Below are 24139 nucleotides of genomic sequence, written 5' to 3'. Positions count from 1 at the left end.
TTTACATTACACGATGTATTCAATTCAATTACTTTCATAATACAGTTTCTCAATAAATTTTATAAACGGAATGATTTGTATTGTATTGGAAATATTAAAATTTCAATTTTCTCAATCAATTTTTCGTTATTTATTATTCTGTAATGTAAATAATGTACTAATTTCCGATCATTTATATTTTATTTAATTAAAGTAGGAAAACCGTTGTAATAATGAAACAGAGAAAGATAGACGTATATGAATACAGATACGGAAGCGTTCTATTGGAAGTAAACTAAAGCGCACAGCGTTGCCACGTGTATAATATATTTATTTTATATAAACTAGAATGTTTTCTTATTACATGAATATATATATGTATATCTTTTTAAATAATATATTAATGATGTAATGTAAATGTTATTATTAGTTATATTATAGATAACAATAAGTTTGTAGATAAAATATTTACGAGTTGATAATTATATTTTGAATTTGGCGGGCGTGGCGTTTAGGAATCGACAAAAGACAATAGTTGTGTTGGCAACAATGAGAAGATAAGCACAAGATAAATAAAAAGAAAAAATAGTGGTGCCCTACGTCTCTATTTTTTCGGTTTTATTCTAAAAATTGTGTATTTTCTAGTGTTTTTCTCGACTCGGGAACTATTGGCAATAATATAAAATAAGTATTGCTTGTATTTCTTATAAAAAAATAGTGAAATACCCACGGATCAATAGCATGATACACAATAGTGAAATGACTGTTTCCCCTCTTGCTTAATAATTAGCGATCGAATGGTGATATCGCTCTCGTTGAATAATTACATTATTATTCACTTATTCTGAGTAATATCGGTTTGTAAAAGTGTGAGTATAAATATTTGGGTAGTGGCTTGTGGTTATTATTAGCCTGTGTTTGCTTTTTAGGCGAGATAATGAATTCCAATAACCACAACCCACATCGCAGAAACTCCTCTAATTTTAACAGGCACAACAATAATTTACCAAATCGATCTAATCATCCAATAAATCATCCCCATAATCACCAAAAATGGCCAAGCAGATACCCTAAAGAATATAATAGAGAATACGAAACTAATTTCAATAGACGGTGAGAAAACGTAGTTTTTTCGATGTTTTTTTTTATTATATTGTGTTTTAGTGAATGTCTAGTTGCTCCTAATGGTAGTCCGAAAGAACCCAATCATTTGCACAGTTACCCAAAGAATCCTCAGCTGAGTCCCGGGGCCAGAAACAACCATACTCATTACAACAACGAAGCCTCAGGTGAGTTTGAAATCGTATTTGCAGATAATTTCGTGCATTTCTCATTTTTTTTTTGTTTTGAAAACAATTTAATGACCTCGGGAACTTTGTTTAGCTCCGTAGCCTTCAGAACGTGTAGTACGTTGAACGGTTGTGATCTAATAGATTCAAAATCGTATTTTTTGCATATAATATGGAATAATTCTGTGTATTTCTCTTTTTTTTTGTTTTGAAAACAATTTAATGACCTCGGGAACTTTGTTTAGCTCCGTAGCCTTCAGAATGTGTAGTACGTTGAACGGTTGTGATCTAATAGATTCAAAATCGTATTTTTTGCATATAATATGGAATAATTCTGTGTATTTCTCTTTTTTTTTGTTTTGAAAACAATTTAATGACCTCGGGAACTTTGTTTAGCTCCGTAGCCTTCAGAACGTGTAGTACGTTGAACGGTTGTGATCTAATAGATTCAAAATCGTATTTTTTGCATATAATATGGAATAATTTCGTGTATTTCTCTTTTTGTTTTTTTGAAAACAATTTAATGACTTCGGGAACTTTGTTTAGCTCTGTAGCCTTCAGAATGTGTAGTACGTTGAACGGTTGTGATCTAATAGATTCAAAATCGTATTTTTTGCATATAATATGGAATAATTCTGTGTATTTCTCTTTTTTTTTTGTTTTGAAAACAATGTAATGACTTCAGGAACTTTGTTTAGCTCCGTAGCCTTCAGAATGTGTGGTACATTGAATAGTTGTGATCTAATAGATTCAAAACCGTATTTTTTGCATATAATATGGAATAATTCCGCATATTTCTCTTTTTTTTTTTGTTTTGAAAACAATTTAATGACCTCGGGAATTTTGTTTAGCTTCGTAGCCTTCAGAATGTGTGGTACCTTGAATAGTTGTGATCTAATAGATTCAAAACCTTATTTTTTGCATATAATCGTGAATTTAAAAACAAGAAATAGTCAATGGGGGCTAAAATTCGAGATATAGGGCAGTTTAGGGATTCATTCGGTAGATTTTTTCCATTATCCTGGTACTACAAATATTTTTTTGGACTAGATATGGTTGTCTAAGTCTCATTTATCTTATAATATCATATGCAACCCAAAAAATGAGAACTATAGCTCTATTGCTTAATAAACACACCTTGGTACTGATTTATCTCAATAAAACCATTGTTTTTACTACTGTTTAGTCTCTAGTGGACTTTATTGGATCCACAATTGATAAAAAAACTGAAGAAATCATTGATATTGAGGTTAATTATCATCAAAAACACCTGTGAATAGCTCATGATGGTTTTTGTGATCAAATATAGTATCCATCTTGTAGAAAACTTTTCCAAATGGCTCTACGACTTCCGTAATATCTCTATGAAGGGTTTTTATGCTGAAATGTGGTTATTTCCTTCTTATACTACCCCTAATAATGGAGGCTACGGCTTTATTTTTGTGCAAACCCACTGTTTTGACTTCTAATTCGTTTCTAATGGATTTTGGTGGATTCCCGGTTAAAAAAAAGCAGAAATCTTGTTGATATTACGGTTAATGAGTATTAAAAACACCTGTGGACGGTACGTGATGATAATTGTCTTCAAATTGGGCACCAATTTTGTGGAAAGCATTTTTATATGGCTCCATGGTGTCCATAATCTTTCTATGACGTTTTTTTTCATATCCATATATGTTTTTTCAATTTCAAATCCTATCAATGAACTGGTAGTACCACCTGCATCCCCAAAAACTATACATATGGTAGACAAACCTACCTTGGTACTGATTTACCTCGAAAAACCCATTGCTTTGACTTCTATTTCGTTTCTAACAGATTTTAGTGAGATCCACAGCCATAAACAGCAAAAAATCTTGTTTATATAGAGGTCAATGAACTTTAAACATACCTGTGAATATCACAAGTCTTTACAAATATTGCACAAAGTCGACGTGGCGAAAAAACAGTTCAAACATGTTCCAAAATGTACAAAAACAACATGAAAGTGATTTAAATACACCTAGCATCATTAACAATAATTATTGGTCATTTTTATTGATAAATTTAGTTAAATTTTTGATAAATAATTTTCAATCTTGTTGGTTATGTGATCCGAATAATTAATCTCTCCAGTTTGGTCATCAAATTTTGATCAGATTCTCGTGGAAACAAATAACAACAATAACAAATCACTTTGTACATAACCTCACTTTTTATTCCGTTGATATAGATGACAATTAGAGGTAATTGAAAATATTTCACTTTTTCTTTACATTTTTAGTTGATTTCGTGAAAATATATTAATGAAAGTAATATTTAAAATCCGCTTTAAATTATTTAGAAATGTGATTTATATGTTTACCTAAACGTTTTCTAAAAGATGATTAATCCTGATTCAATAAAAAATTGACGTATGAGAAAGTTTGGACGCTCGTGGTCGTGATTGGTTGGCCTCGAGCTAAGAAATTAATGGCGGCTCTAATGAGAGAAGCGCGCGAAACAATGATCAGTTCAAATGATTCAAATTCACTATTAGGACATTATATTCAAACTATAAAAGTTTTACGAAAGAAATAACATTTATAGATATAAATAATGAAATTGTAGATAGAGATGTTGAGTATTTATACAATATATTCTTCCGTTACGAATACATGTGTGAAGGTGTTTACATTCGCGAGGTTAAATTACAGGATAGAATGACGGCGCGCGCAAGCGCGGGCGCCATTAATTTCTTGATAGGGGAGGATAGAAAAAGACACATGGGCGTGTCTAGAGTTTCCAATACAGGGACAACAATTTAAATACATAACCTAACTTTTTATTGAATTATTGATTAATTCATTTAAAAAATTTTGTATAATTATTCTTTCGTCTGTATAACTATTCAAAAGTGTTGGATTGTTTTTTTTATCATAGTCAAACACGTATGGTAAATAATATTGATTACAAACATACCAACTGTGGATTGTTTATATTTAAAAAATCGCATAGGTATGCAGTAAATAGTAATAATAAAATTTTGATAACGAATTTTATTGATATTCGATGTTAAAATAATAAAATATATGTTTGAATATGAAATACACGTTTTAATATACCCGGTAGGTAAATTGTTATCCTAAATTTATTTTTTCACCCGTAATAACGGTTTGTGGAACGTATGTACCCATATTAGGAATAAATATATACGAGGGTTGTTGCTTAAGTTTCGAGATATGGCATATATGGATGTGAATATGTTAATTTTGACATTTTTAATGGTGAACGTAATCAGAACGAAAATTTAATCATTAGGTCATCAAACTCTTCGCGTGGTTTCGATGCCGATCGGTCACGGCGGTAACGGCGGTACCCAAAATTTCCATCCGAACGCAGGAGTTGCAGTATCCAACAATGGAGATCGTCGACATATTCCGAGTTTAGTGGATAGGCGGCACATTTCACCGCCGTTGCATATCAACATTTGCGATAACGGTAACAGCATGATGAATATGAATTCCCCACCAGCTGAAGGAATGCAAATCCATCAGAGAGCCATGATGGATTTTTCGCATGGGAGAAGGAGACACGGTATCGGTATGTGTCTTTTACCTTTAAAAACTGTTATTTTGTAACTGTTTATGGTTCGAGTCTAATTCCCATCTCTATTAATGACATTGTATATATCGAAACAAGTCGATTTTCCGATTTTTTAAAGCCAAAAACGAAAGAATCGAGATAGTATCGAATTATCCAAGTTTTACTACGAGGGTCGAACAAAAATAAAATAACCAAATTCATTTTTCACTATACCTCGTAAAAAAATTATTTGTGTTATATTGAGAACGCCCAAAAAGGTCGAAATTGGTATATAACGTATATAATCGATTATCTCATAGTTGTTTTTGGAAATAAGCGAATATTTGATTTTAAAAACTGTTATTTTGTAACTTATGGTTCGAGTCTAATTACCATCTCTATTATTGACATTGTATATATCGAAACAAGTCGATTTTCCGATTTTTTTAAAACCAAAAACATATGAATCGTGATAGTGTCAAATTATCCAAGTTTTACTACGAGGGTCGAACAAAAATAAAATAACCAAATTCATTTTTCACTATACCTCGTAAAAAAATCATTTGTACTATATTGAGGACTCCCATAAAGACCGAAACTAGTATATAATCAATGCAATTAATTCACCCGTAGTTTTTTTGTTTAAAAAATTTTTTTTGAAAACCGTTATTTCCAAATTGGAAATAACGCAAGTTCCCATCTCTATTACTGACATTATATAATATATTAAAATCGGTTGATTTTTAAATTTTTTAGAGCCAAAAACGGGGGGATCACGATATTATAAATCACACAAGTTTAATTACGGGGGTGGTACAAAAAGTAACAAAATTCAGTTGTTATTTAACCTCATTTAAAAATTATATAAATATCTAATTGGGAACGCCACAAAAAGCCGAAACTAGTATATGATTAATGCGATTAATTCTCTTGTATATTTTTTTTTTCAAAATTTGTAAATATTTAAATTTGTAAACGGTTATTTTTAAATTGGTATGTAAATGTAAGTTCCCATCTCTATAGATGAAATAACGTTATTTGACCTATTTAATTGGAGAATTGAAGTTTGTGGTTGAAAGTAGAGATGGCGTTGTTGTTTATTGTCATAAATTAATGAATCAGATGTCATTTCAATAACCTACATTTTATTTTTTTTGAAAATTTTACGGAATATCTTTTTTTATGAAAAGAAAAAACTAAAAACAAAGTTTGAAACGTTTTTTTTTTTTTTTTTTTGTTAATAAATAATTTCGTTACGCAATAAACTTTGTTACGTTATTTCCCATCTCTATTAGTGACGAAAAATTTATTTCACATCCTCATTTTTACACCGATATCATTTTTATTATAATAAGACGATTTTTGGACCTTTTGGGAACGATACGATTACGAGGGTTATACAAAAAAAGTTTGATTTTGTTTTGCAGATATGCGCGTGAGTCCCGTACACTTCCAACAACACTCGCCGTCGTTTTACAGACAGTCCAGCGACGAATACATAAAAAGCGAGAGTCCTTCGTGCAAACGCAGACGTTTATCCCGATCTAGTCACCACGTAGATTTGAACGTGCAACCCCCGTCGCCCCCACGACGTTCACCGAGACAACACCCCCCATCCACGTCCCATCCGCCGATGCAGGTAAATATAAAACTTGATTGAATTAGAGATGGACGGTGTTTTTTTATTGTATTCGATAGGTACCGGTAACGATTCCGGTGAATCACGAAACGGTTTGGAGTTACACGTCTCCGCACGTTTCTCTGTGCACCGTACCGCCGAGCGCGCCGCCTCACATGCACAATTGCCATTTACATAACGTATACGCCGCCGTACCGCCTCTAGTACCGCAACAGTTTCCGCCCGGTTGCATCCCCCATCAGACTTTCGCCACTTTCGGTCCACCGGCACCTAGTGCCGTGCCGATGCCGACTCAACATTACCCCCATCAGCGTATATCTCCGCAGGTGAGTTTCGATCGTTTACCACCCCTGGGGGATTTGATCGAGGAGGAAATTTTTTTTATGGGAAATCTATTTTGAATAATTTTTTTATCGGTATTGGCCGAACGGTAATGGGTAAATATTTTTTTTAATTCGAATAGAAATGGGGGGGTTGTAGAAAAAATTGGGAATGTCAATAGTCGAAATTTTGCGTGTAGTTCGAAAAAAAATTGAAAAGAAAAATATTTTTATATCGAATAAAATGAGATTTGAAAATGAGTTTTTTTGAAATTTCCGGTTGAAATTTTTTGGCTTTTGGATTTGAGTTGAAAAAGAAATGGGAAAAAGTTTAATTGGGATAATCGTGATTAATTTTATTATTATTATTATTATTATTATTATTTTATTTATTTAAATTGATGAGTGATTGGGAAAGGTTTTTGAAAATTTCATTTACGAATTTTTGTTTTTGTATTGGGGTGAAAGAAGTTTTTTGAAAATTTGTTGTTTTTGGATTTAAGGTGATTTTCGAAAAATTCATTTAGGGATTTTTTTTTAGTCATTTTTGATATAATTGACGGCGTTAAACATTTTTAAACTAAATTGAGTTCAGAAAAGTCAATTTTTGAATAGATTTTTCTCAGAAAAGTCGATTTTTGATTAAATTATACTGAAAAAACAATTTTTTTAGCATAATTGGGATCAGAAAAGCCGCTTTTTTGATAAATTTGAACATTTTTTGACGAAACTGAGTTCAGAAAATTGATTTTTGATAAAACGCTAGTCAATAAAGTCAATTTTTTACAAGATTTTTCTCAGAAAAGTCGATTTTTGATTAAATTAGACTGAGAAAACAGTTTTTTGACATAATTGAGATCAGAAAAAGCGATTTTTGATCAAATTAGACTGAGAAAACAGTTTTTTGACTTAATTGGGATCAGAAAAAGCGATTTTTGATTAAACTGGGGTCAGAAAAATCGATTTTTGATCAAATTAGACTGAGAAAACAGTTTTTTGACTTAATTGGGATCAGAGGAGCCCCTTTTTTGATAAATTTGAACATTTTTTGACGAAACTGAGTTCAGAAAATCGATTTTTGATCAAATTAGACTGAGAAAACAGTTTTTTGATATAATTGAGATCAGAAAAAGCGATTTTTGATTAAACTGGGGTCAGAAAAATCGATTTTTGATCAAATTAGACTGAGAAAACAGTTTTTTGACTTAATTGGGATCAGAAAAAGCGATTTTTGATTAAACTGGGGTCAGAAAAATCGATTTTTGATCAAATTAGACTGAGAAAACAGTTTTTTGACTTAATTGGGATCAGAAAAAGCGATTTTTGATTAAACTGGGGTCAGAAAAATCGATTTTTGATCAAATTAGACTGAGAAAACAGTTTTTTGACTTAATTGGGATCAGAAAAAGCGATTTTTGATTAAACTGGGGTCAGAAAAATCGATTTTTGATCAAATTTGACTGAGAAAACAGTTTTTTGACATAATTGAGATCAGAAAAAGCGATTTTTGATTAAACTGGGGTCAGAAAAATCGATTTTTGATCAAATTAGACTGAGAAAACAGTTTTTTGACATAATTGAGATCAGAAAAAGCGATTTTTGATTAAACTGGGGTCAGAAAAATCGATTTTTGATCAAATTTGACTGAGAAAACAGTTTTTTGACATAATTGAGATCAGAAAAAGCGATTTTTGATTAAACTGGGGTCAGAAAAATCGATTTTTGATCAAATTTGACTGAGAAAACAGTTTTTTGATATAATTGAGATCAGAAAAAGCGATTTTTGATTAAACTGGGGTCAGAAAAATCGATTTTTGATCAAATTAGACTGAGAAACCAGTTTTTTGACTTATTGGGATCAGAAATATATAAAAAAAAATGTTTCGTAAATTTTCAATACGTATTTTGATACGGAACGTGTTGTAACAGAGACCCGACACATTCGAATTGGATCTACTCAACGACCATCATCATCACCACGCTCACACCCATTCCGCCATACACGGAGCATCCTCTTTACACGTACCGCCCATACAAATGTCTTCGCCCGCTTCTCTATTCCTATCTACGGAAACGCGAGGAGCTACTCCTCTCGACCTGTTACACGCCGCTCGTTCGCGTCAGCACAGGAACGCTCGTCTACCGCCTCCTAGGACACGCTGGCATCACAGTCCGCCTTTGATAGCCGCCCCGGCGGGTTTCTTGTTACATTTCTTGTAAGTATCGATTCGAAAATCGATTTTTTTCTATTTTTTTTTTTTTTTTATTTTTTTCGATTATTTTCAGTACAATGTTTTCGAATTCCCCGATGTCGCCGTTCAGCCAGAGCAGTTCGGATACCACCGAAACCGAAAATTACGAAGCCCTTTTGAATTTGGCGGAACAATTGGGGGAGGTGATTCCCCGGGGGTTGAGTAAACTCGAAATCGAACAATTGGTCAGTTACAAATACGACGCCGAGACGCACGAAGGGGATCAGACGTCGTGCGTCGTCTGCATGTGCGATTTCGAAGCTCGACAAATACTCAGGGTGTTGCCGTGCTCGCACGAATTCCACGCCAAATGTATCGATAAGTGGTTGAGGGTGAGTAACGTGGACTACTAATAATTTTACGTTTACAAAAAAATTATTTTTATAACGATTTTCCGTACCTATATGAAGTTTTTGAGATGTACGATACTTTTTTGACGAACCCCGTACATACGTGAATTTCAAATTTCCATTTTTTTATTTTCAGTTTGAAATGTTATTAAGAAATGAGAAAATTGATACAGAAAAAAAGGAATTTCTAACGAAAAAAATTTGATTTTTGATTAATTTTTTCAAAAAAGGCCATTTTTGATCAAAAAACCAATTTTTTTGATCAGAATAGTCAATTTTTGAAAAGATTTAAATCATTTTTAGTAAATTTAACCGAAAAAAACATTTTTTTTAAATGAAAATTGAATCGAAAACCACAATTTTTGACATTTTGTTTTTCAAAATTAACGATTTTTGATTAATTTTGACTGAGAAAACAATATTTTTGACCAAAATAGCATCAAAAAGACTTTTTTTGATTAAAGTAACCGCATGAAACATTTTTGAACGAAACTGACTTAAGAAAATTGCTTTTCGATAAAATACAAGTCAAAAAATCCAATTTTTGACTTTTAGTTTTTGAGAAGTAGGATTTTTTTTTGACGAACCCCGTACATGAATTTCAAATTTCGATTTTTTATTTTCAGTTTGAAATGTTATTAAGAAATGAGAAAATTGAGTCGATAAATTGATACAAAAAATGGAATTTCTGAAGAAAAAATTTGATTTTTGATTAATTTTTTTAAAAAAGGTCATTTTTGATCAAAAAACCAATTTTTTTGATCAGAATAGTCAATTTTTGAAAAGATTTAAATCATTTTTAGTAAATTTAACCGAAAAAAACATTTTTTTTAAATGAAAATTGAATCGAAAACCACAATTTTTGACATTTTGTTTTTCAAAATTAACGATTTTTGATTAATTTTGACTGAGAAAACAATATTTTTGACCAAAATAGCATCAAAAAGATTTTTTTTGGTTAAAGTAACCGCATCAAACGTTTTTTAACGAAACTGACTTAAGAAAATTGCTTTTCGATAAAATACAAGTCAAAAAATTCAATTTTTGACTTTTAGTTTTTGAGAAGTAGGATTTTTTTTTGACGAACCCCGTACATGAATTTCAAATTTCGATTTTTTATTTTCAGTTTGAAATGTTATTAAGAAATGAGAAAATTAAGTCAATAAATTGATACAAAAAAACGGATTTCTATCGAGAAAATTTAATTTTTGAAAATTTTTTTCAAAAATACGCAATTTTTTGATAAAATTCTATTAAAAAAAATTTTCATCAAATTAATATCAGAATAGTCAATTTTTGACAAGATTAAACTCATTATCAGCAAATTTAACCGAAAAAAAAAATTTTTTTTAACAAAATTGAATCGAAAAACACAATTTTTTGACTTTTTGGACCAAATTAAACTTATTTTCAGTCAAATTAACCGCAGGAAACATTTTTTGATTGAAGCTGAATACGGAAATTCCAGTTTTTAATTTTTTAATTTGTGACCACACTTTTTCTCAAAAAATGATGATTTTTCGGAAAATTCCATTAAAAAAATGTTTTTATTTTTAAATCTAATTGACATTATGGACTAACTAAATTGAGAAAAATCATATTTAAGTCGGAAAAGTCGATTTTTGGATAAATTTAATTACAAAAAATGACTTTTTAGACACTGACCCAAGGAAAAGTATTTTTTGACTGATTTAAATCGAAAAAAAGAGGAAAATGTTGCGAGAAAAAAAAACATATTTGAGCCTAAATTGAACTTTGAAAATAGAAAATTTCAAATTTAACTTTTTTTGTCAATTAATTTCCTTCTGACTTTACTTATAGGAAAAAAACTGTTTTTCGAAATTCCAAAATTATTATTAATTTCAATATATATTTATTTTAAAAAATACAAAGATTTTTTCGAAATTTTGATCAGTTATTTTATCGAAATAGCGAAATAGTGAACAAAAGCAAATCTTAATAAAAAAAATTCATCCAATAATAATTAATAAAAAAAAAATATTTTTCAATTAATAATTTAAATATTGTGAAAATATATAAAAAATAATTAAATGCAGAAAAAGTTTTTTATATATTTTTAGATAATTTCTATACGGAAAAATTACAAAAATAATTGATTTGGTTTCGAAAAAAAAAAAAAAATTATTTTAATTTTATTTTTTGTTCCAGTCGAACAGAACCTGTCCAATTTGCAGAGGTGACGCTTCGGATTATTTCACAAATAGTGAATAGAGTGTTTTTTCGCCTTTATCACACAAATTACCCCCACTTCTATATATTTTCCAAAAATTAAAAAAAAAAAATAATAACAAAAATAAAAATTAATATTCGAAATATCACCAATTGCAACGCTTTAAGAGTAATTTTTGTGTCGGGTGCCATTAGTTGCCAGTAATCATAGATTAAATGTCATGTTATTTTCTATTAATAATAATAATTAATAATAATTAATTAATTAATAATAATTGTTAATTTTAAGGATGCAGCAATATATCGGGGTGTCTCGTCGTTCGATTTTCAACGTGATTTTCTTTATTGTTTTTTTTTTTTTCGTTTATTTTAATTAAGGAGTTTAAATTCCGTCCTTCACTTTACAGGGTGATTCAACAAATATGATTATTTACCGTTTCGATAATACTCGTCATTATTTTTTTTTCTTTATTTTCGTATTTGATCCGCAAATTATTGTTTTTATAAATTTATTCGCAGCTTCGAATTTTCCTTATTTTATTTTTTTTTTTTTTTCATTATTTTCGACCTACCCTGTGATTGTTACTCCGGCAGCTTGTTTTCTTCTCTTCCAATAAAAAAAATCCTCTTTTGTTTAAAAATCGATGTATTTGATCTCAAAACAAAATAATGTACAGATTGTATCGATATTAGGACAAAAGGGGGGCTTTCGATTTTTTATTTATTTTTTTTTATTTTTTTTTTTTCGTTTTTCGCACCACGTAAAGCTCAAAAACGACGACGAGACACCCCTCCTCCTCCTCCTCCTCCCCCCTTTGAGATGCGAACTAATTAATTATAATTATTATTTTTTTAATTTTAATTTAATTTTTTTTTTAATTATTTTTTTTTGTTTTTCGTTTTATTTCGAAACGAAAGGCGTCGAAAATGGTTTTTCTTTTTTTCTCTATTTTTTCCATTCGCAATTAACGTGGATGTAGGGTACTACTATTTTTTACATCGATTTAGGTATGGTACCGGTCCGACAACGTCGCAATTTCACAATACACACGGTTATCCTTTTACATGAAATCCGGGATTAAAAAATGGAAGTTCGGCAACGTCGCATTTTCTACGAAATTCTCTCCAATTTCTGGCGATCTGAAGAAATGGTGAAAATTCGGCAACGTCGCAATTTCTATGAAATTCTCTCCAATTTCTTGGGACATGGTGAAAATTCGGCAACGTCGCAATTTCTATGAAATTCTCTCCAATTTCTGGCGATCTAGGGGAAATGGTGAAAATTCGGCAACGTCGCAATTTCTATGAAATTCTCTCCAATTTCTGGTGATCTAGGGGAAATGGTGAAAATTCGCCAACGTCGCAATTTCTATAAAATTCTCTCCAATTTCTGGCGATCTAGGGGAAATGGTGAAAATTCGGCAACGTCGCAATTTCTATGAAATTCTCTCCAATTTCTGGCGATCTAGGGGAAATGGTGAAAATTCGGCAACGTCGCAATTTCTATGAAATTCTCTCCAATTTCTGGCGATCTAGGGGAAATGGTGAAAATTCGGCAACGTCGCAATTTCTATGAAATTCTCTCCAATTTCTTGGGACATGGTGAAAATTCGGCAACGTCGCGATTTCTATAAAATTCTCTCCAATTTCTGGCGATCTAGGGGAAATGGTGAAAATTCGCCAACGTCGCAATTTCTATGAAATTCTCTCCAATTTCTGGCGATCTAGGGGAAATGGTGAAAATTCGCCAACGTCGCAATTTCTATGAAATTCTCTCCAATTTCTTGGGACATGGTGAAAATTCGGCAACGTCGCGATTTCTATAAAATTCTCTCCAATTTCTGGCGATCTAGGGGAAATGGTGAAAATTCGGCAACGTCGCAATTTCTATAAAATTTTCTCCAATTTCTGGTGATCTCAGGAAATGGTGAAAATTCGCCAACGTTGCAATTTCTATGAAATTCTCTCCAATTTCTTGGGACATGGTGAAAATTCGGCAACGTCGCGATTTCTATGAAATTGTCTCCAATTTCTGGCGATCTGGGGAAATGGTGAAAATTCGGCAACGCCGCAATTTCTATAAAATTCTCTCCAATTTCTGGCGATCTAGGGGAAATGGTGAAAATTCGGCAACGTCGCAATTTCTATAAAATTTTCTCCAATTTCTGGTGATCTGGGGAAATGGTGAAAATTCGCCAACGTCGCAATTTTTATGAAATTCTCTCCAATTTCTTGGGACATGGTGAAAATTCGGCAACGTCGCGATTTCTATAAAATTCTCTCCAATTTCTGGCGATCTAGGGGAAATGGTGAAAATTCGGCAACGTCGCAATTTCTATGAAATTCTCTCCAATTTCTGGCGATCTAGGGGAAATGGTGAAAATTCGGCAACGTCGCGATTTCTATGAAATTGTCTCCAATTTCTGGCGATCTGGGGAAATGGTGAAAATTCGGCAACGTCGCAATTTCTATAAAATTCTCTCCAATTTCTGGCGATCTAGGGGAAATGGTGAAAATTCGGCAACGTCGCATTTTCCATGAAATTGTCTCTAATTTCAGGCGATCTAGGGGAAATGGTGAAAATTCGGCAACGTCGCAATTTCTATAAAATTCTCTCCAATTTCTGGTGATCTAGGGGAAATGGTGAAAATTCGCCAACGTCGCAATTTCTATAAAATTCTCTCCAATTTCTGGCGATCTGGGGAAATGGTGAAAATTCGGCAACGTCGCATTTTCCATGAAATTGTCTCTAATTTCAGGCGATCTAGAGGAAATGGTGAAAATTCGGCAACGTCGCAATTTCCAAAATATTTTTGTATTGCATAACTCGTAGATATCTTTAGGTTTTGTGAGAAACGCTACATCCGGCAACGTGGCAGTATCCGTACAGTTTTTTAGATTCTTCTAGTTCTTTCAAATCTAGGGAAAAAAATTAAGTTCGGCAACATCGCAGTTCCTTAAATTGTTTTCAGTTTTTAAAGGCAATTTTTCGAAACCTCGATTTTCAAGTTAACCCACTACTGCGTTAAGTTTACGTTTGGCAACGCCGCAATTATAATTAAATACTCGACGTTTGACTACACCGCAATTTTCCGATTTCCTTATATCGACAATTTCTTTGTACCATTAAATGACATCTACTCCGTTTTCTTTTTTTTTTTTTTAGACGTGACAACAGCGCGAATTCGATAATTTCGTCTCATTTTTCCCTAGATTAGTACGAATTAACAATTTGGCATCGGCGCGATTAGGAAATTTCCATAAACTGTGAACTTATGGTACCGTATCTAATTCGTTTTGGATAATTACCATTATGGTATCGATTAGCGGTCCAACATTTTATTAACCGCCTTCAATAAATAAATGCGCGGTGTTTCACTTATTCCGTCTTTCTCTATTATATTATCTATTATAATAATGTTTAAAGAATAGAGAGCATAACGAAAATTAACGATAATAAAACCGAAATAATAATGAAAAAAATAAAAATCGAATTTTTCCCATATAGTTTACTTATTCGAAGTGTTAGTAGAAAAAAAAAATATTGAACGTACCTCGTATATATATATTTATGAAATTTTTCGGATATTTGGGTTTTTTTTTGAGGTTACGTTTTGTTTTGTTAATTTTTGGTATGCTTCTATTAAATATTTCACGATTTGCTTATCTCTGTGCTGTATAGAATTTTTTCGATATTTTTCGTATAAAGTGTGTACGCGTCCGTTTTGACATATTGTGCGTGCGTGCGTGCGTGCGTGTGAACGTTGCTTAAAGGTCGTCTTTCTAATAGAATTTTTTAGAAATAATTAATCGGTCTTAGAAAAATAACGGGTTCAAAAATGTGGTAAATTTTTTGTGTATTCGGTTTAATTACATTTTGAAAAAAATTTGTAGTCGAACAATTTTTCCTCGAAGTTATGGAAATTATCGAAAATCGACCATTTCTTTTTTGCAAATAATTTAAAATCGTCCTTTGAGGTTTTTCGAAATGTTTCTTCGCTATCTGCTGTTTTAGAGTCATCGCCATGGTGTTTACCTTCAATCGCTTCTGCTGCTTAGTATCGAGATGAAATTTTCTAGATTTTCCTCGTTTTTCGACGATAGTTTTTGGAGTACTTCTAGTGCAGCTGTTGGACATCATCTACAAGCCCTTGTTGCACATATGCAATCCAGTCTTCGTACCATCGAGAAATGATTCCGTGTGATTTACAAGGTGTTTGGTTCTAAGCTATTCCAGTTCTTGGTTGCTGTTTTAGAGGTGTTTACCTTCCAATTGCTTGGACACCTTGATGTTGAGACTAATTTTTCTCGATTTTCCTCATTTTTCCCCTTTTTGGTTCCTGTTGTGAACAATCCGACTGACGTTTTTCCTTTCGAGCTTCCCAGTACTATTCGGAATACTTCTAGTGCATCTGCAGTCTTCGTACCATGGAGATTTTGTTCCTTGAGTTTTTTTTGAAATTTTTTTTCCAAATGATTATCAAAATTTTTCAAAATGTGATTAAAGTTGAAAGTACCACGAAGAGATTACTAGACAGTTGTCAAAAAAAATGAATAAACTCTCGATGTTTTTTAGTGTGTAAATTTTTTGTCGCTTAACGACTTCTACGGGGGTCTTACAAATAATATTTCATCCCTAAAAATTTTCTAAGAAACGGTATCGTGTTAATTTTTTTTTTTCACGTTATGTTTAAGACGTTTTTTACTGTTTTTTTGGAATATTGAATGTTTGTAGCTGAATTTTAGGGGCAATATTTTTCCTATTCGTTGAATTGCGTTTATAAAAAAAAATGTATTTTTTCGTTTTATTATATATATTCACCGTTTTTTTTTTCAAATTGATTTTTCTCGTTAAATAAACCGTTAAATGTTGAAAAAAAAATATGAAAATAAAAAATTTTTCACTTTAGGCGCACGATAAAATTTTTTCAAAAAATTTTCGATATTATATATTGATTTATTACGGGGGCGAATAGTAAAGTTCGTGGAAAATATAGTCCATACATTTCGTGGAAAACAATGTATTTGAATGAAAATTTATTTTGATTTTCCGCGTTTGACAAGTCGTAATGAAAATTCTGTGATGTCTACTTATGTCCGTTTACAAAATGGCGGGTTTTTCATCAAAATGTCGCGGTATTTCCGAGTAACGGTGTTTTGAAATTGAAAATACGGTCAATTTAGTCAAAAATCCGTCAAATAATTGACGTGGATGTCAAATTTGACTTCGATTTATTCATTTCTATAGTCACGTGGTCATTATTCCGCCATATTGTTGGCCAACTACGATCAAAATGTTGTTTCTTTTCGTTCTGTGATGTCCGTTTACAAAATGGCGGGTTTTTCATCAAAATGTCGCGGTATTTCCGAGTAACGGTGATTTGACATTGAAAATACGGTCAATTTAGTCAAAAATCCGACAAATAATTGACGTGGATGTCAAATTTGACTTCGATTTATTCATTTCTATAGTCACGTGGTCAATATTCCGCCATATTGTTGGCCAACTACGATCAAAATGTTGTTTCTTTTCGTTCTGTGATGTCCGTTTACAAAATGGCGGGTTTTTCATCAAAATGTCGCGGTATTTCCGAGTAACGGTGATTTGACATTGAAAATACGGTCAATTTAGTCAAAAATCCGTCAAATAATTGACGTGGATGTCAAATTTGACTTCGATTTATTCATTTCTATAGTCACGTGGTCATTATTCCGCCATATTGTTGGCCAACTACGATCAAAATGTTGATTCTTTTCGTTCCGTGATGTCCGTTTATAAAATGGAGGGTTTTTCATCAAAATGTCGCGGTATTTCCGAGTAACGGTGATTTGACATTGAAAATACGGTCAATTTAGTCAAAAATCCGTCAAATAATTGACGTGGATGTCAAATTTGACTTCGATTTATTCATTTCTATAGTCACGTGGTCATTATTCCGCCATATTGTTGGCCAACTACGATCAAAATGTTGATTCTTTTCGTTCCGTGATGTCCGTTTATAAAATGGAGGGTTTTTCATCAAAATGTCGCGGTATTTCCGAGTAACGGTGATTTGACATTGAAAATACGGTCAATTTAGTCAAAAATCCGTCAAATAATTGACGTGGATGTCAAATTTGACTTCGATTTATTCATTTCTATAGTCACGTGGTCATTATTCCGCCATATTGTTGGCCAACTACGATCAAAATGTTGTTTCTTTTCGTTCTGTGATGTCCGTTTACAAAATGGCGGGTTTTTTATCAAAATTTCGCGGTATTTTCGACTAACAGTGACGAATTTAATTATAAAGCCGGTTTCACATTGAAAATACGGTCGATTTAGTCTAAAATCCGACCGATAATTGACTTGTATGTCAAATTAACGAAAGTTCAAATAAAATGGCGATTTTTTATCAAAATTTCGCGGAATTTTGGAGGAAATCGCGTTTTTTGATCCTAAAATTGACTTTACACTGAAAATACGGTGAATTTTGTCAAAAATCCGGTTACCGGTTACGAAAATGTAAAATTTTATTGTCTACCCCGTATATTTACATTAAATTTCGTAATATATGGATCGAAGATAGAGTTTTTCGTTAAAATAAAATTTAAAATTGAATTTTGTCGGTGTCGTTATTACTTTTTGAACATTCTGTGTATAGTTTTTCGCTGAAATTTTATCGTAAATGTAATGATAATAATAATAATAATAATAATACGAGCACACCAATTTCGACTAGCGTTCAAATGCCTTCTATATGTTTGAAGATGCCTTTTCCAGCAATAGCATTTTGAAATTTTCGGTTTTAGTATTCGATATCAAAGAAGAAAATTGCAACAAACATTGAAATTAAATTTTAGGATTTTTTCATCGCATCCTGCCTTTTCTTTCCTATATTTTCGATAAACTTGTTAAAAAAATCGTATTTGTGGTTTTTATTTGAAAAAATTCGGTTTTGTTCATATTTTTTTGCTCCGGTCTCCCCTATTTTTCGATTTACACCTTTAACGGGTTATTTTTTTTACTAAATCGGATGAAAATTCTATTTTTTAGAACCGTTTGTGTTTTGTTTCAAGAAAAGTTCGTTTTTTTTCGAATATTTCCCATACTTTTCCTTATTTTTTAAATATATTTCCAAAGTAACGTACTAGTGTTGCTAAATCAACTAAAAAAATCGATTCTATAGAAAAATTCATTACGTCGTTTGTTGTTTTTTCGAAAATTTCCTCTACTCTCCCCCAATTTTTCAATAAAAAGTTGAAAAATCGAATCACTATAAGAATTTATGACGTCTTGTTGAAAAAATTTTTTTCCTCAACTCTCCCCCATTTTTCAATAATTGTCTCAAATTACGATTTGTTTGTACTAAATTTAAGTAAAAATGAATTTTTATAAATTTTGTGACTCCATTTTTGAAAAAACTCGTTCTTTTTCAAATCTTTTCTCCACTCTCCCCCATTTGTCGATATTCGCCCTCAATTACGTTTTATTAGTGAGAAATTTGATAAAACTTGAACTTTACTCCAATCTCCCCTATTTTTCCTTTCCATAACTTACGGGGTACGTTCTGAAAGTAGTAAAACTGATGGAAAACCCAGTATGTAAAACAATTTTTAATTTTTCTTATGAAAAACTAGTTTTTACCCAAATATTTCCTCAACTCTCCCCCATTTTTCAATAAATATCTCAGATTACGATTTGTTTGTACTAAATTTGAGTAAAATTGAATTTTTATAAATTTTGTGACTCCATTTTTGGAAAAACTCGTTCTTTTTCAAATCCTTCCTCCACTCTCCCCCATTTGTCGATATTCCTCCCCCATTTGTCGATATTCGCCCTCAATTACGTTTTATTAGTAAGAAATTTGATAAAACTTGAACTTTACTCCAATCTCCCCTATTTTTCCTTTTCATAACTTACGGGGTACGTTCTGAAAGTGGTAAAACTGATGGAAAATCCAGTATGTAAAACAATTTTTAATTTTTCTAATCAAAAACTAGTTTTTACCCTATTATTTCCCCAACTCTCCCCCATTTTTCAATAAATATCTCAGATTACGATTTGTTTGTACTAAATTTGAGTAAAATTGAATTTTTATAAATTTTGTGACTCCATTTTTGGAAAAACTCGTTCTTTTTCAAATCTTTTCTCAACTCTCCCCCATTTGTCGATATTCGCCCTCAATTACGTTTTATTAGTAAGAAATTTGATAAAACTTGAACTTTACTCCAATCTCCCCTATTTTTCCTTTTCATAACTTACGGGGTACGTTCTGAAAGTGGTAAAACTGATGGAAAATCCAGTATGTAAAACAATTTTTAATTTTTCTTATGAAAAACTAGTTTTTACCCTATTATTTCCTCAACTCTCCCCCATTTTTCAATAAATATCTCAGATTACGATTTGTTTGTACTAAATTTGAGTAAAATTGAATTTTTATAAATTTTGTGACTCCATTTTCGTAAAAACTCGTTCTTTTTCAAATCTTTTCTCCACTCTCCCCCATTTGTCGATATTCGTTCGCCCTCAATTACGTTTTATTAGTGAGAAATTTGATAAAACTTGAACTTTACTCCAATCTCCTCTATTTTTCCTTTCCATAACCTACGGGAAACGTTCTGAAAATTTCTGTGTTTTCGAACGTTTTTTTTAGTTTTTTTTTGGAATCCTTTGCTCCTATTTATGACTTTCATGACACCTCGTGAACTACAGATGCTTTCCATCGACACCAAAACTCATTTTTTTCTAACTTGTGACGTCACACTCTAACAGGTGAGAAAAATTGAGTTTCCACCAGCAATCTGCTCAAGCTTGAGCCTCAATATTCGCGAATTTAGATCGAAAGTGAGGTTAAGGACATCCCGTCGCCATATCTTGTCGCACAAACGGTCGAATCACCAATGATAACGTCGAATCTTATGTATTTCTTTTTATTTACTATATAATGACGTCATTAAGTCCGTATAAGATACTGTGCGCGAAAGCGGCGATTATTCTTGGAATTTTCGATGTTTTTTGCGATTAACTTCTTCGGATATTAATACTAAAGCCCCGGTAGAATAAGTGTCTCGTTTTTTTTTGTGTTACGTCGTTAGTGGAAAAAAAATTTGGATTTTGCTTGTCGCCATGTGGTAGTTGTATGTATGCTTGTATATAATTCAGTATATGGGCATATATAGTATATTTCGACTAATTTATTTTAAGATTTTTTTCTCTTTTTAATGTACATATCTGTATTGTTGAATGGTCAATATAAATGAATATAAACACAATCTCGTTGTTTTATTTATAAATACCCGTGTTTTGACTTATAAATAATCGAAGAAGAAGAAGAAGATTCGTCGCCATCTCGCGCTCGGAAATTCCAAACTACGACGTTTCGACGGTTTTCTTTTTTTCCTACTCACTCTCTTACTCACAAACACTCGCTTCCTCTCTCTCTCTCTCACTCAAACTCATAATCGCTTCTTCTCCTTGTCTAATTCGTTCTCTCTCTCTCCTCTCCTCGCTTGTTTTTTCCTTTTAATCAGTCGCTTTCTCTCTCTCTCTTTCTTTCTATCAAACTCATAATCGCTTCTTCTCCTTGTCTAAATCGTTCTCTCTCTCTCTCTCTCTCACCTCTCTTCGCTTGTTTTTTCCTTTTAATCAGTCGCTTTCTCTCTCTCTTTCTATCAAACTCATAATCGCTTTTTCTCCTTGTCTAATTCATTCTCTCTCTCTCTCTCTCTCTCTCAAACTCATAATCGCTTCCTCTCTTTGTCTAATTTATTCTCTTTCTCTCTCTCAAACTCATAATCGCTTCCTCTCTTTGTCTAACTCATTCTCTTTCATCTTTCCACGCTTGTTTTTTCCTTTTTCTTGTCCTGTTTTCTAGTTCAAGTTTAAACATTGTAATAAATAAATGAATAATTAAAAAATGTCTAAATTAATTTTTTTTCCTATAACCTAAATTAAAATTAGTTTAGTTTTGTTTTTAAACGGAAATATCATTTCCGTTACAATTTTTTGATATACAAATTATTTTTTCTTTTTTTTTTGTCGACCCTGTATATGGAAATCCTGATAATTATTATTTATTGTAGCCATCACAAAATATCAATTTTTGGAATTCGCGAATCACCCTGTAGTATTAAATATATCGTAGCATGAGAAATTTCATTGTCCAGTTTACATATTTCTGATAAACCTTGTATACATATTTCTTCTTTTTTTATATATATATACATATATAGAGATAATTAAAATTTTAATTATTAAATCGATAATTTTCTTATTTAATCCCGCACAGCGCTTTAAATTTCGAACAATTCAATGATCACGCAGTTCCGACGTGATCGTTATTTTCTCGCCCATCTCTCCGAGGCAATTTCTCAATCGGAGTTTAATACTGGGAGCTCCCGACTCGATCCATTCCCGCCGGCCAGCCGTCAGTCTGGTTCTTCGCGTCGTGGGCGGAAGACACACCGCGAACGTTTACAAAATTATCAAAAATACAAATAAATCAACGTGTAAAACGTAAAATTCCGTCGACATCACAATATTTCAACGTTTCACTCAAATGTTTCCGAACGCAAAAATCAGTGACTATATTAATACAATGTTTACGTTGAAATTAAGTTTCCATATGAGCGAGAAACAACACCGACGGGATTTTACTATGGTGAGCTGCTATTTTCTATAGTTTCTAGGATTTATTAATAGACGTTATGACAGTTACCTATGCGAGAGAGTTAAAAGTAGAATTACAACGTGTCGAAGGAAAATAAATAAACTGGTTTAAAGTGGTTTTAGAAGTCGTCGAAAAGGCGACACTTCCGCTGTTGCTCAAGTAGAATAACAATTAACTTTAAAAGAGTAAGTACGTACTTGGTAACTCGTGTTTTCCATTCCACAAACATATATTACAGTGTATATTTTTATACATACGTATTTCGTACCATTACACAAACTTTCGTTTTGTTATTAATTATGTAAGTAATTAGATACAATGTAGATACGTCTTATTGTTTTCTTTAACAATATATCGAGTTTAATACTTGTGAGAGTTTTTTTAAAAATGTTAATATTATGAAATAGTGACATAAATTCACATTGCGTAAAATTGAACTAGAAATGACAGCTAATGCAACCATCGAACTAAACAATATGGACGAAATATTACGTCTCCCGCCATTTGCATTTCAATCCAATTGACGTAATCGTTATACAGTGATTTATATTATTTTTTATTAATAAATACGATCGATATTATTTATTTAATTAACTAATGATATTTTTATCAAACTAATTAGAACAAATTTAAAGTTTTATATTGCAAACAATTTTTCAATGATCCGTATATATTACTGACGTTTTCGTGTAAGCCGGAACAGCTCGGAACTGGTAGTGTTAACAGATTTACGAGTTGATCATTTTGTATAAGACGTTGCCAAACTGTTTGTTATACTACAGATTTTTAATTGGATTTTAATTTTTTTTGTGTTTATGTAACACAAATCGCCGAAAGAAATTATTTAAGAAGAGTGGAATGTTTTTAATTAAATCTAGGACATAAATATGTATTATATAATACAAATATATATATATATAAATATCTCCGAAAATATTTAGTAAAAAATGGCTGAAAGTAGATAGTTTACGTTTTGGCAACACTGAAAAAATAAGACGAATTCGTGGACCTTGAAATTAAATAAGTAGAGATGGGAGATTCTGCTAGTACTTCATTCAGTTACAAAATAACATTTTTTTTTTATTTCCAATCAATTCACTAATAACTATATCGCGATTTGATATACAGGGTTATCAAAAAATGTTTTAAAATATCTATTACGTATTCGATATAAAAATAACTTCACTGTTTCACAATTTATTGATCTCTTATTTAATTTTTTAAATCTGACAACGTTGTTTGTTTTATAAAATGAGTTAATCTCAGCATTTTTACATAAAATAACAATGTTCTTATTTATAAGGTTAATGTAACGTCTAATTTTACAAAACCAATATTTTGTTTTTCTCTTATTTAGTAAAAAATGGCTGAAAGTAGTTCACAATTACTATTTTCACGATGAATGGTCACTGAAAAAATAAGACAAATTCGTGGACCTTGAAATTAAATAAGTAGAGATGGGAGATTCTACTAGTACTTTATTCAGTTACAAAATAACAGTTTTTTGATCGATCTCTAACCAATTTAATATTCAAATAATTAAATCATCAATAAGTATATCGTGATTTAGTATACAGGGTTATCGAAAAATGTTTTAATACAACGTATTTCTATTAATAAAGAAGAGATGGAAATTTTTTTAAAGACGTAGATGACTAGAATATATATTCCGCGCGGATAGACTCGAGAAAAATTATAAATAAAAAGGATCGAGTTAATGGTCGAACGGAAACGTGACTTGGGTCGTCGAATGAGTTTACCGAACGTGTTATGTTCGTACACCTTTATTATTTCACCATATGAATCCAATCGACCGTCATACAGGATGTCTATTTAATTTCGTAACAAATTTAGATTAGAAACGTCAAATAAATTTATGAGTTGCCAATTTTCTAACAGTTATAAAATAACCGTTCTCCAAATAA

At 31.6% G+C, this 24139-nt stretch overlaps 2 protein-coding genes across 3 annotated transcripts in view; both read left to right on the top strand.

The window, feature by feature from the left end:
• Nucleotides 1-509: 509 nt before the first annotated feature.
• On the top strand, nucleotides 510-20811 carry LOC130450340 (RING finger protein 44). The gene is made up of 9 exons (XM_056788680.1): nucleotides 510-848; nucleotides 909-1092; nucleotides 1144-1268; nucleotides 4548-4829; nucleotides 6239-6450; nucleotides 6510-6776; nucleotides 8700-8986; nucleotides 9057-9354; nucleotides 11542-20811. Exons 2-9 carry the CDS (start codon nucleotides 917-919, stop codon nucleotides 11602-11604), a joined length of 1710 nt encoding a protein of 569 aa, XP_056644658.1. The 5' UTR covers nucleotides 510-848; nucleotides 909-916; the 3' UTR covers nucleotides 11605-20811.
• A 1163-nt stretch (nucleotides 20812-21974) lies between these two features.
• LOC130450338 (FERM and PDZ domain-containing protein 4) overlaps nucleotides 21975-24139 on the top strand; it is a 32992-nt gene continuing 30827 nt past the window's right edge. Inside the window, exon 1 of one of the 2 annotated variants that reach the window (XM_056788678.1) lies at nucleotides 21975-22205. The gene's annotated coding sequence lies outside the window, so the exon portion shown is untranslated. Of the gene's footprint in view, nucleotides 22400-24139 lie in introns of both variants that reach the window. The other variant, XM_056788679.1, reaches the window with a different exon arrangement.

Source organism: Diorhabda sublineata, chromosome 11 (assembly GCF_026230105.1).
Source record: "Diorhabda sublineata isolate icDioSubl1.1 chromosome 11, icDioSubl1.1, whole genome shotgun sequence".
Lineage (NCBI taxonomy): Eukaryota > Metazoa > Arthropoda > Insecta > Coleoptera > Chrysomelidae > Diorhabda > Diorhabda sublineata.
This window is presented reverse-complemented; position numbering and strand designations above follow the sequence as displayed.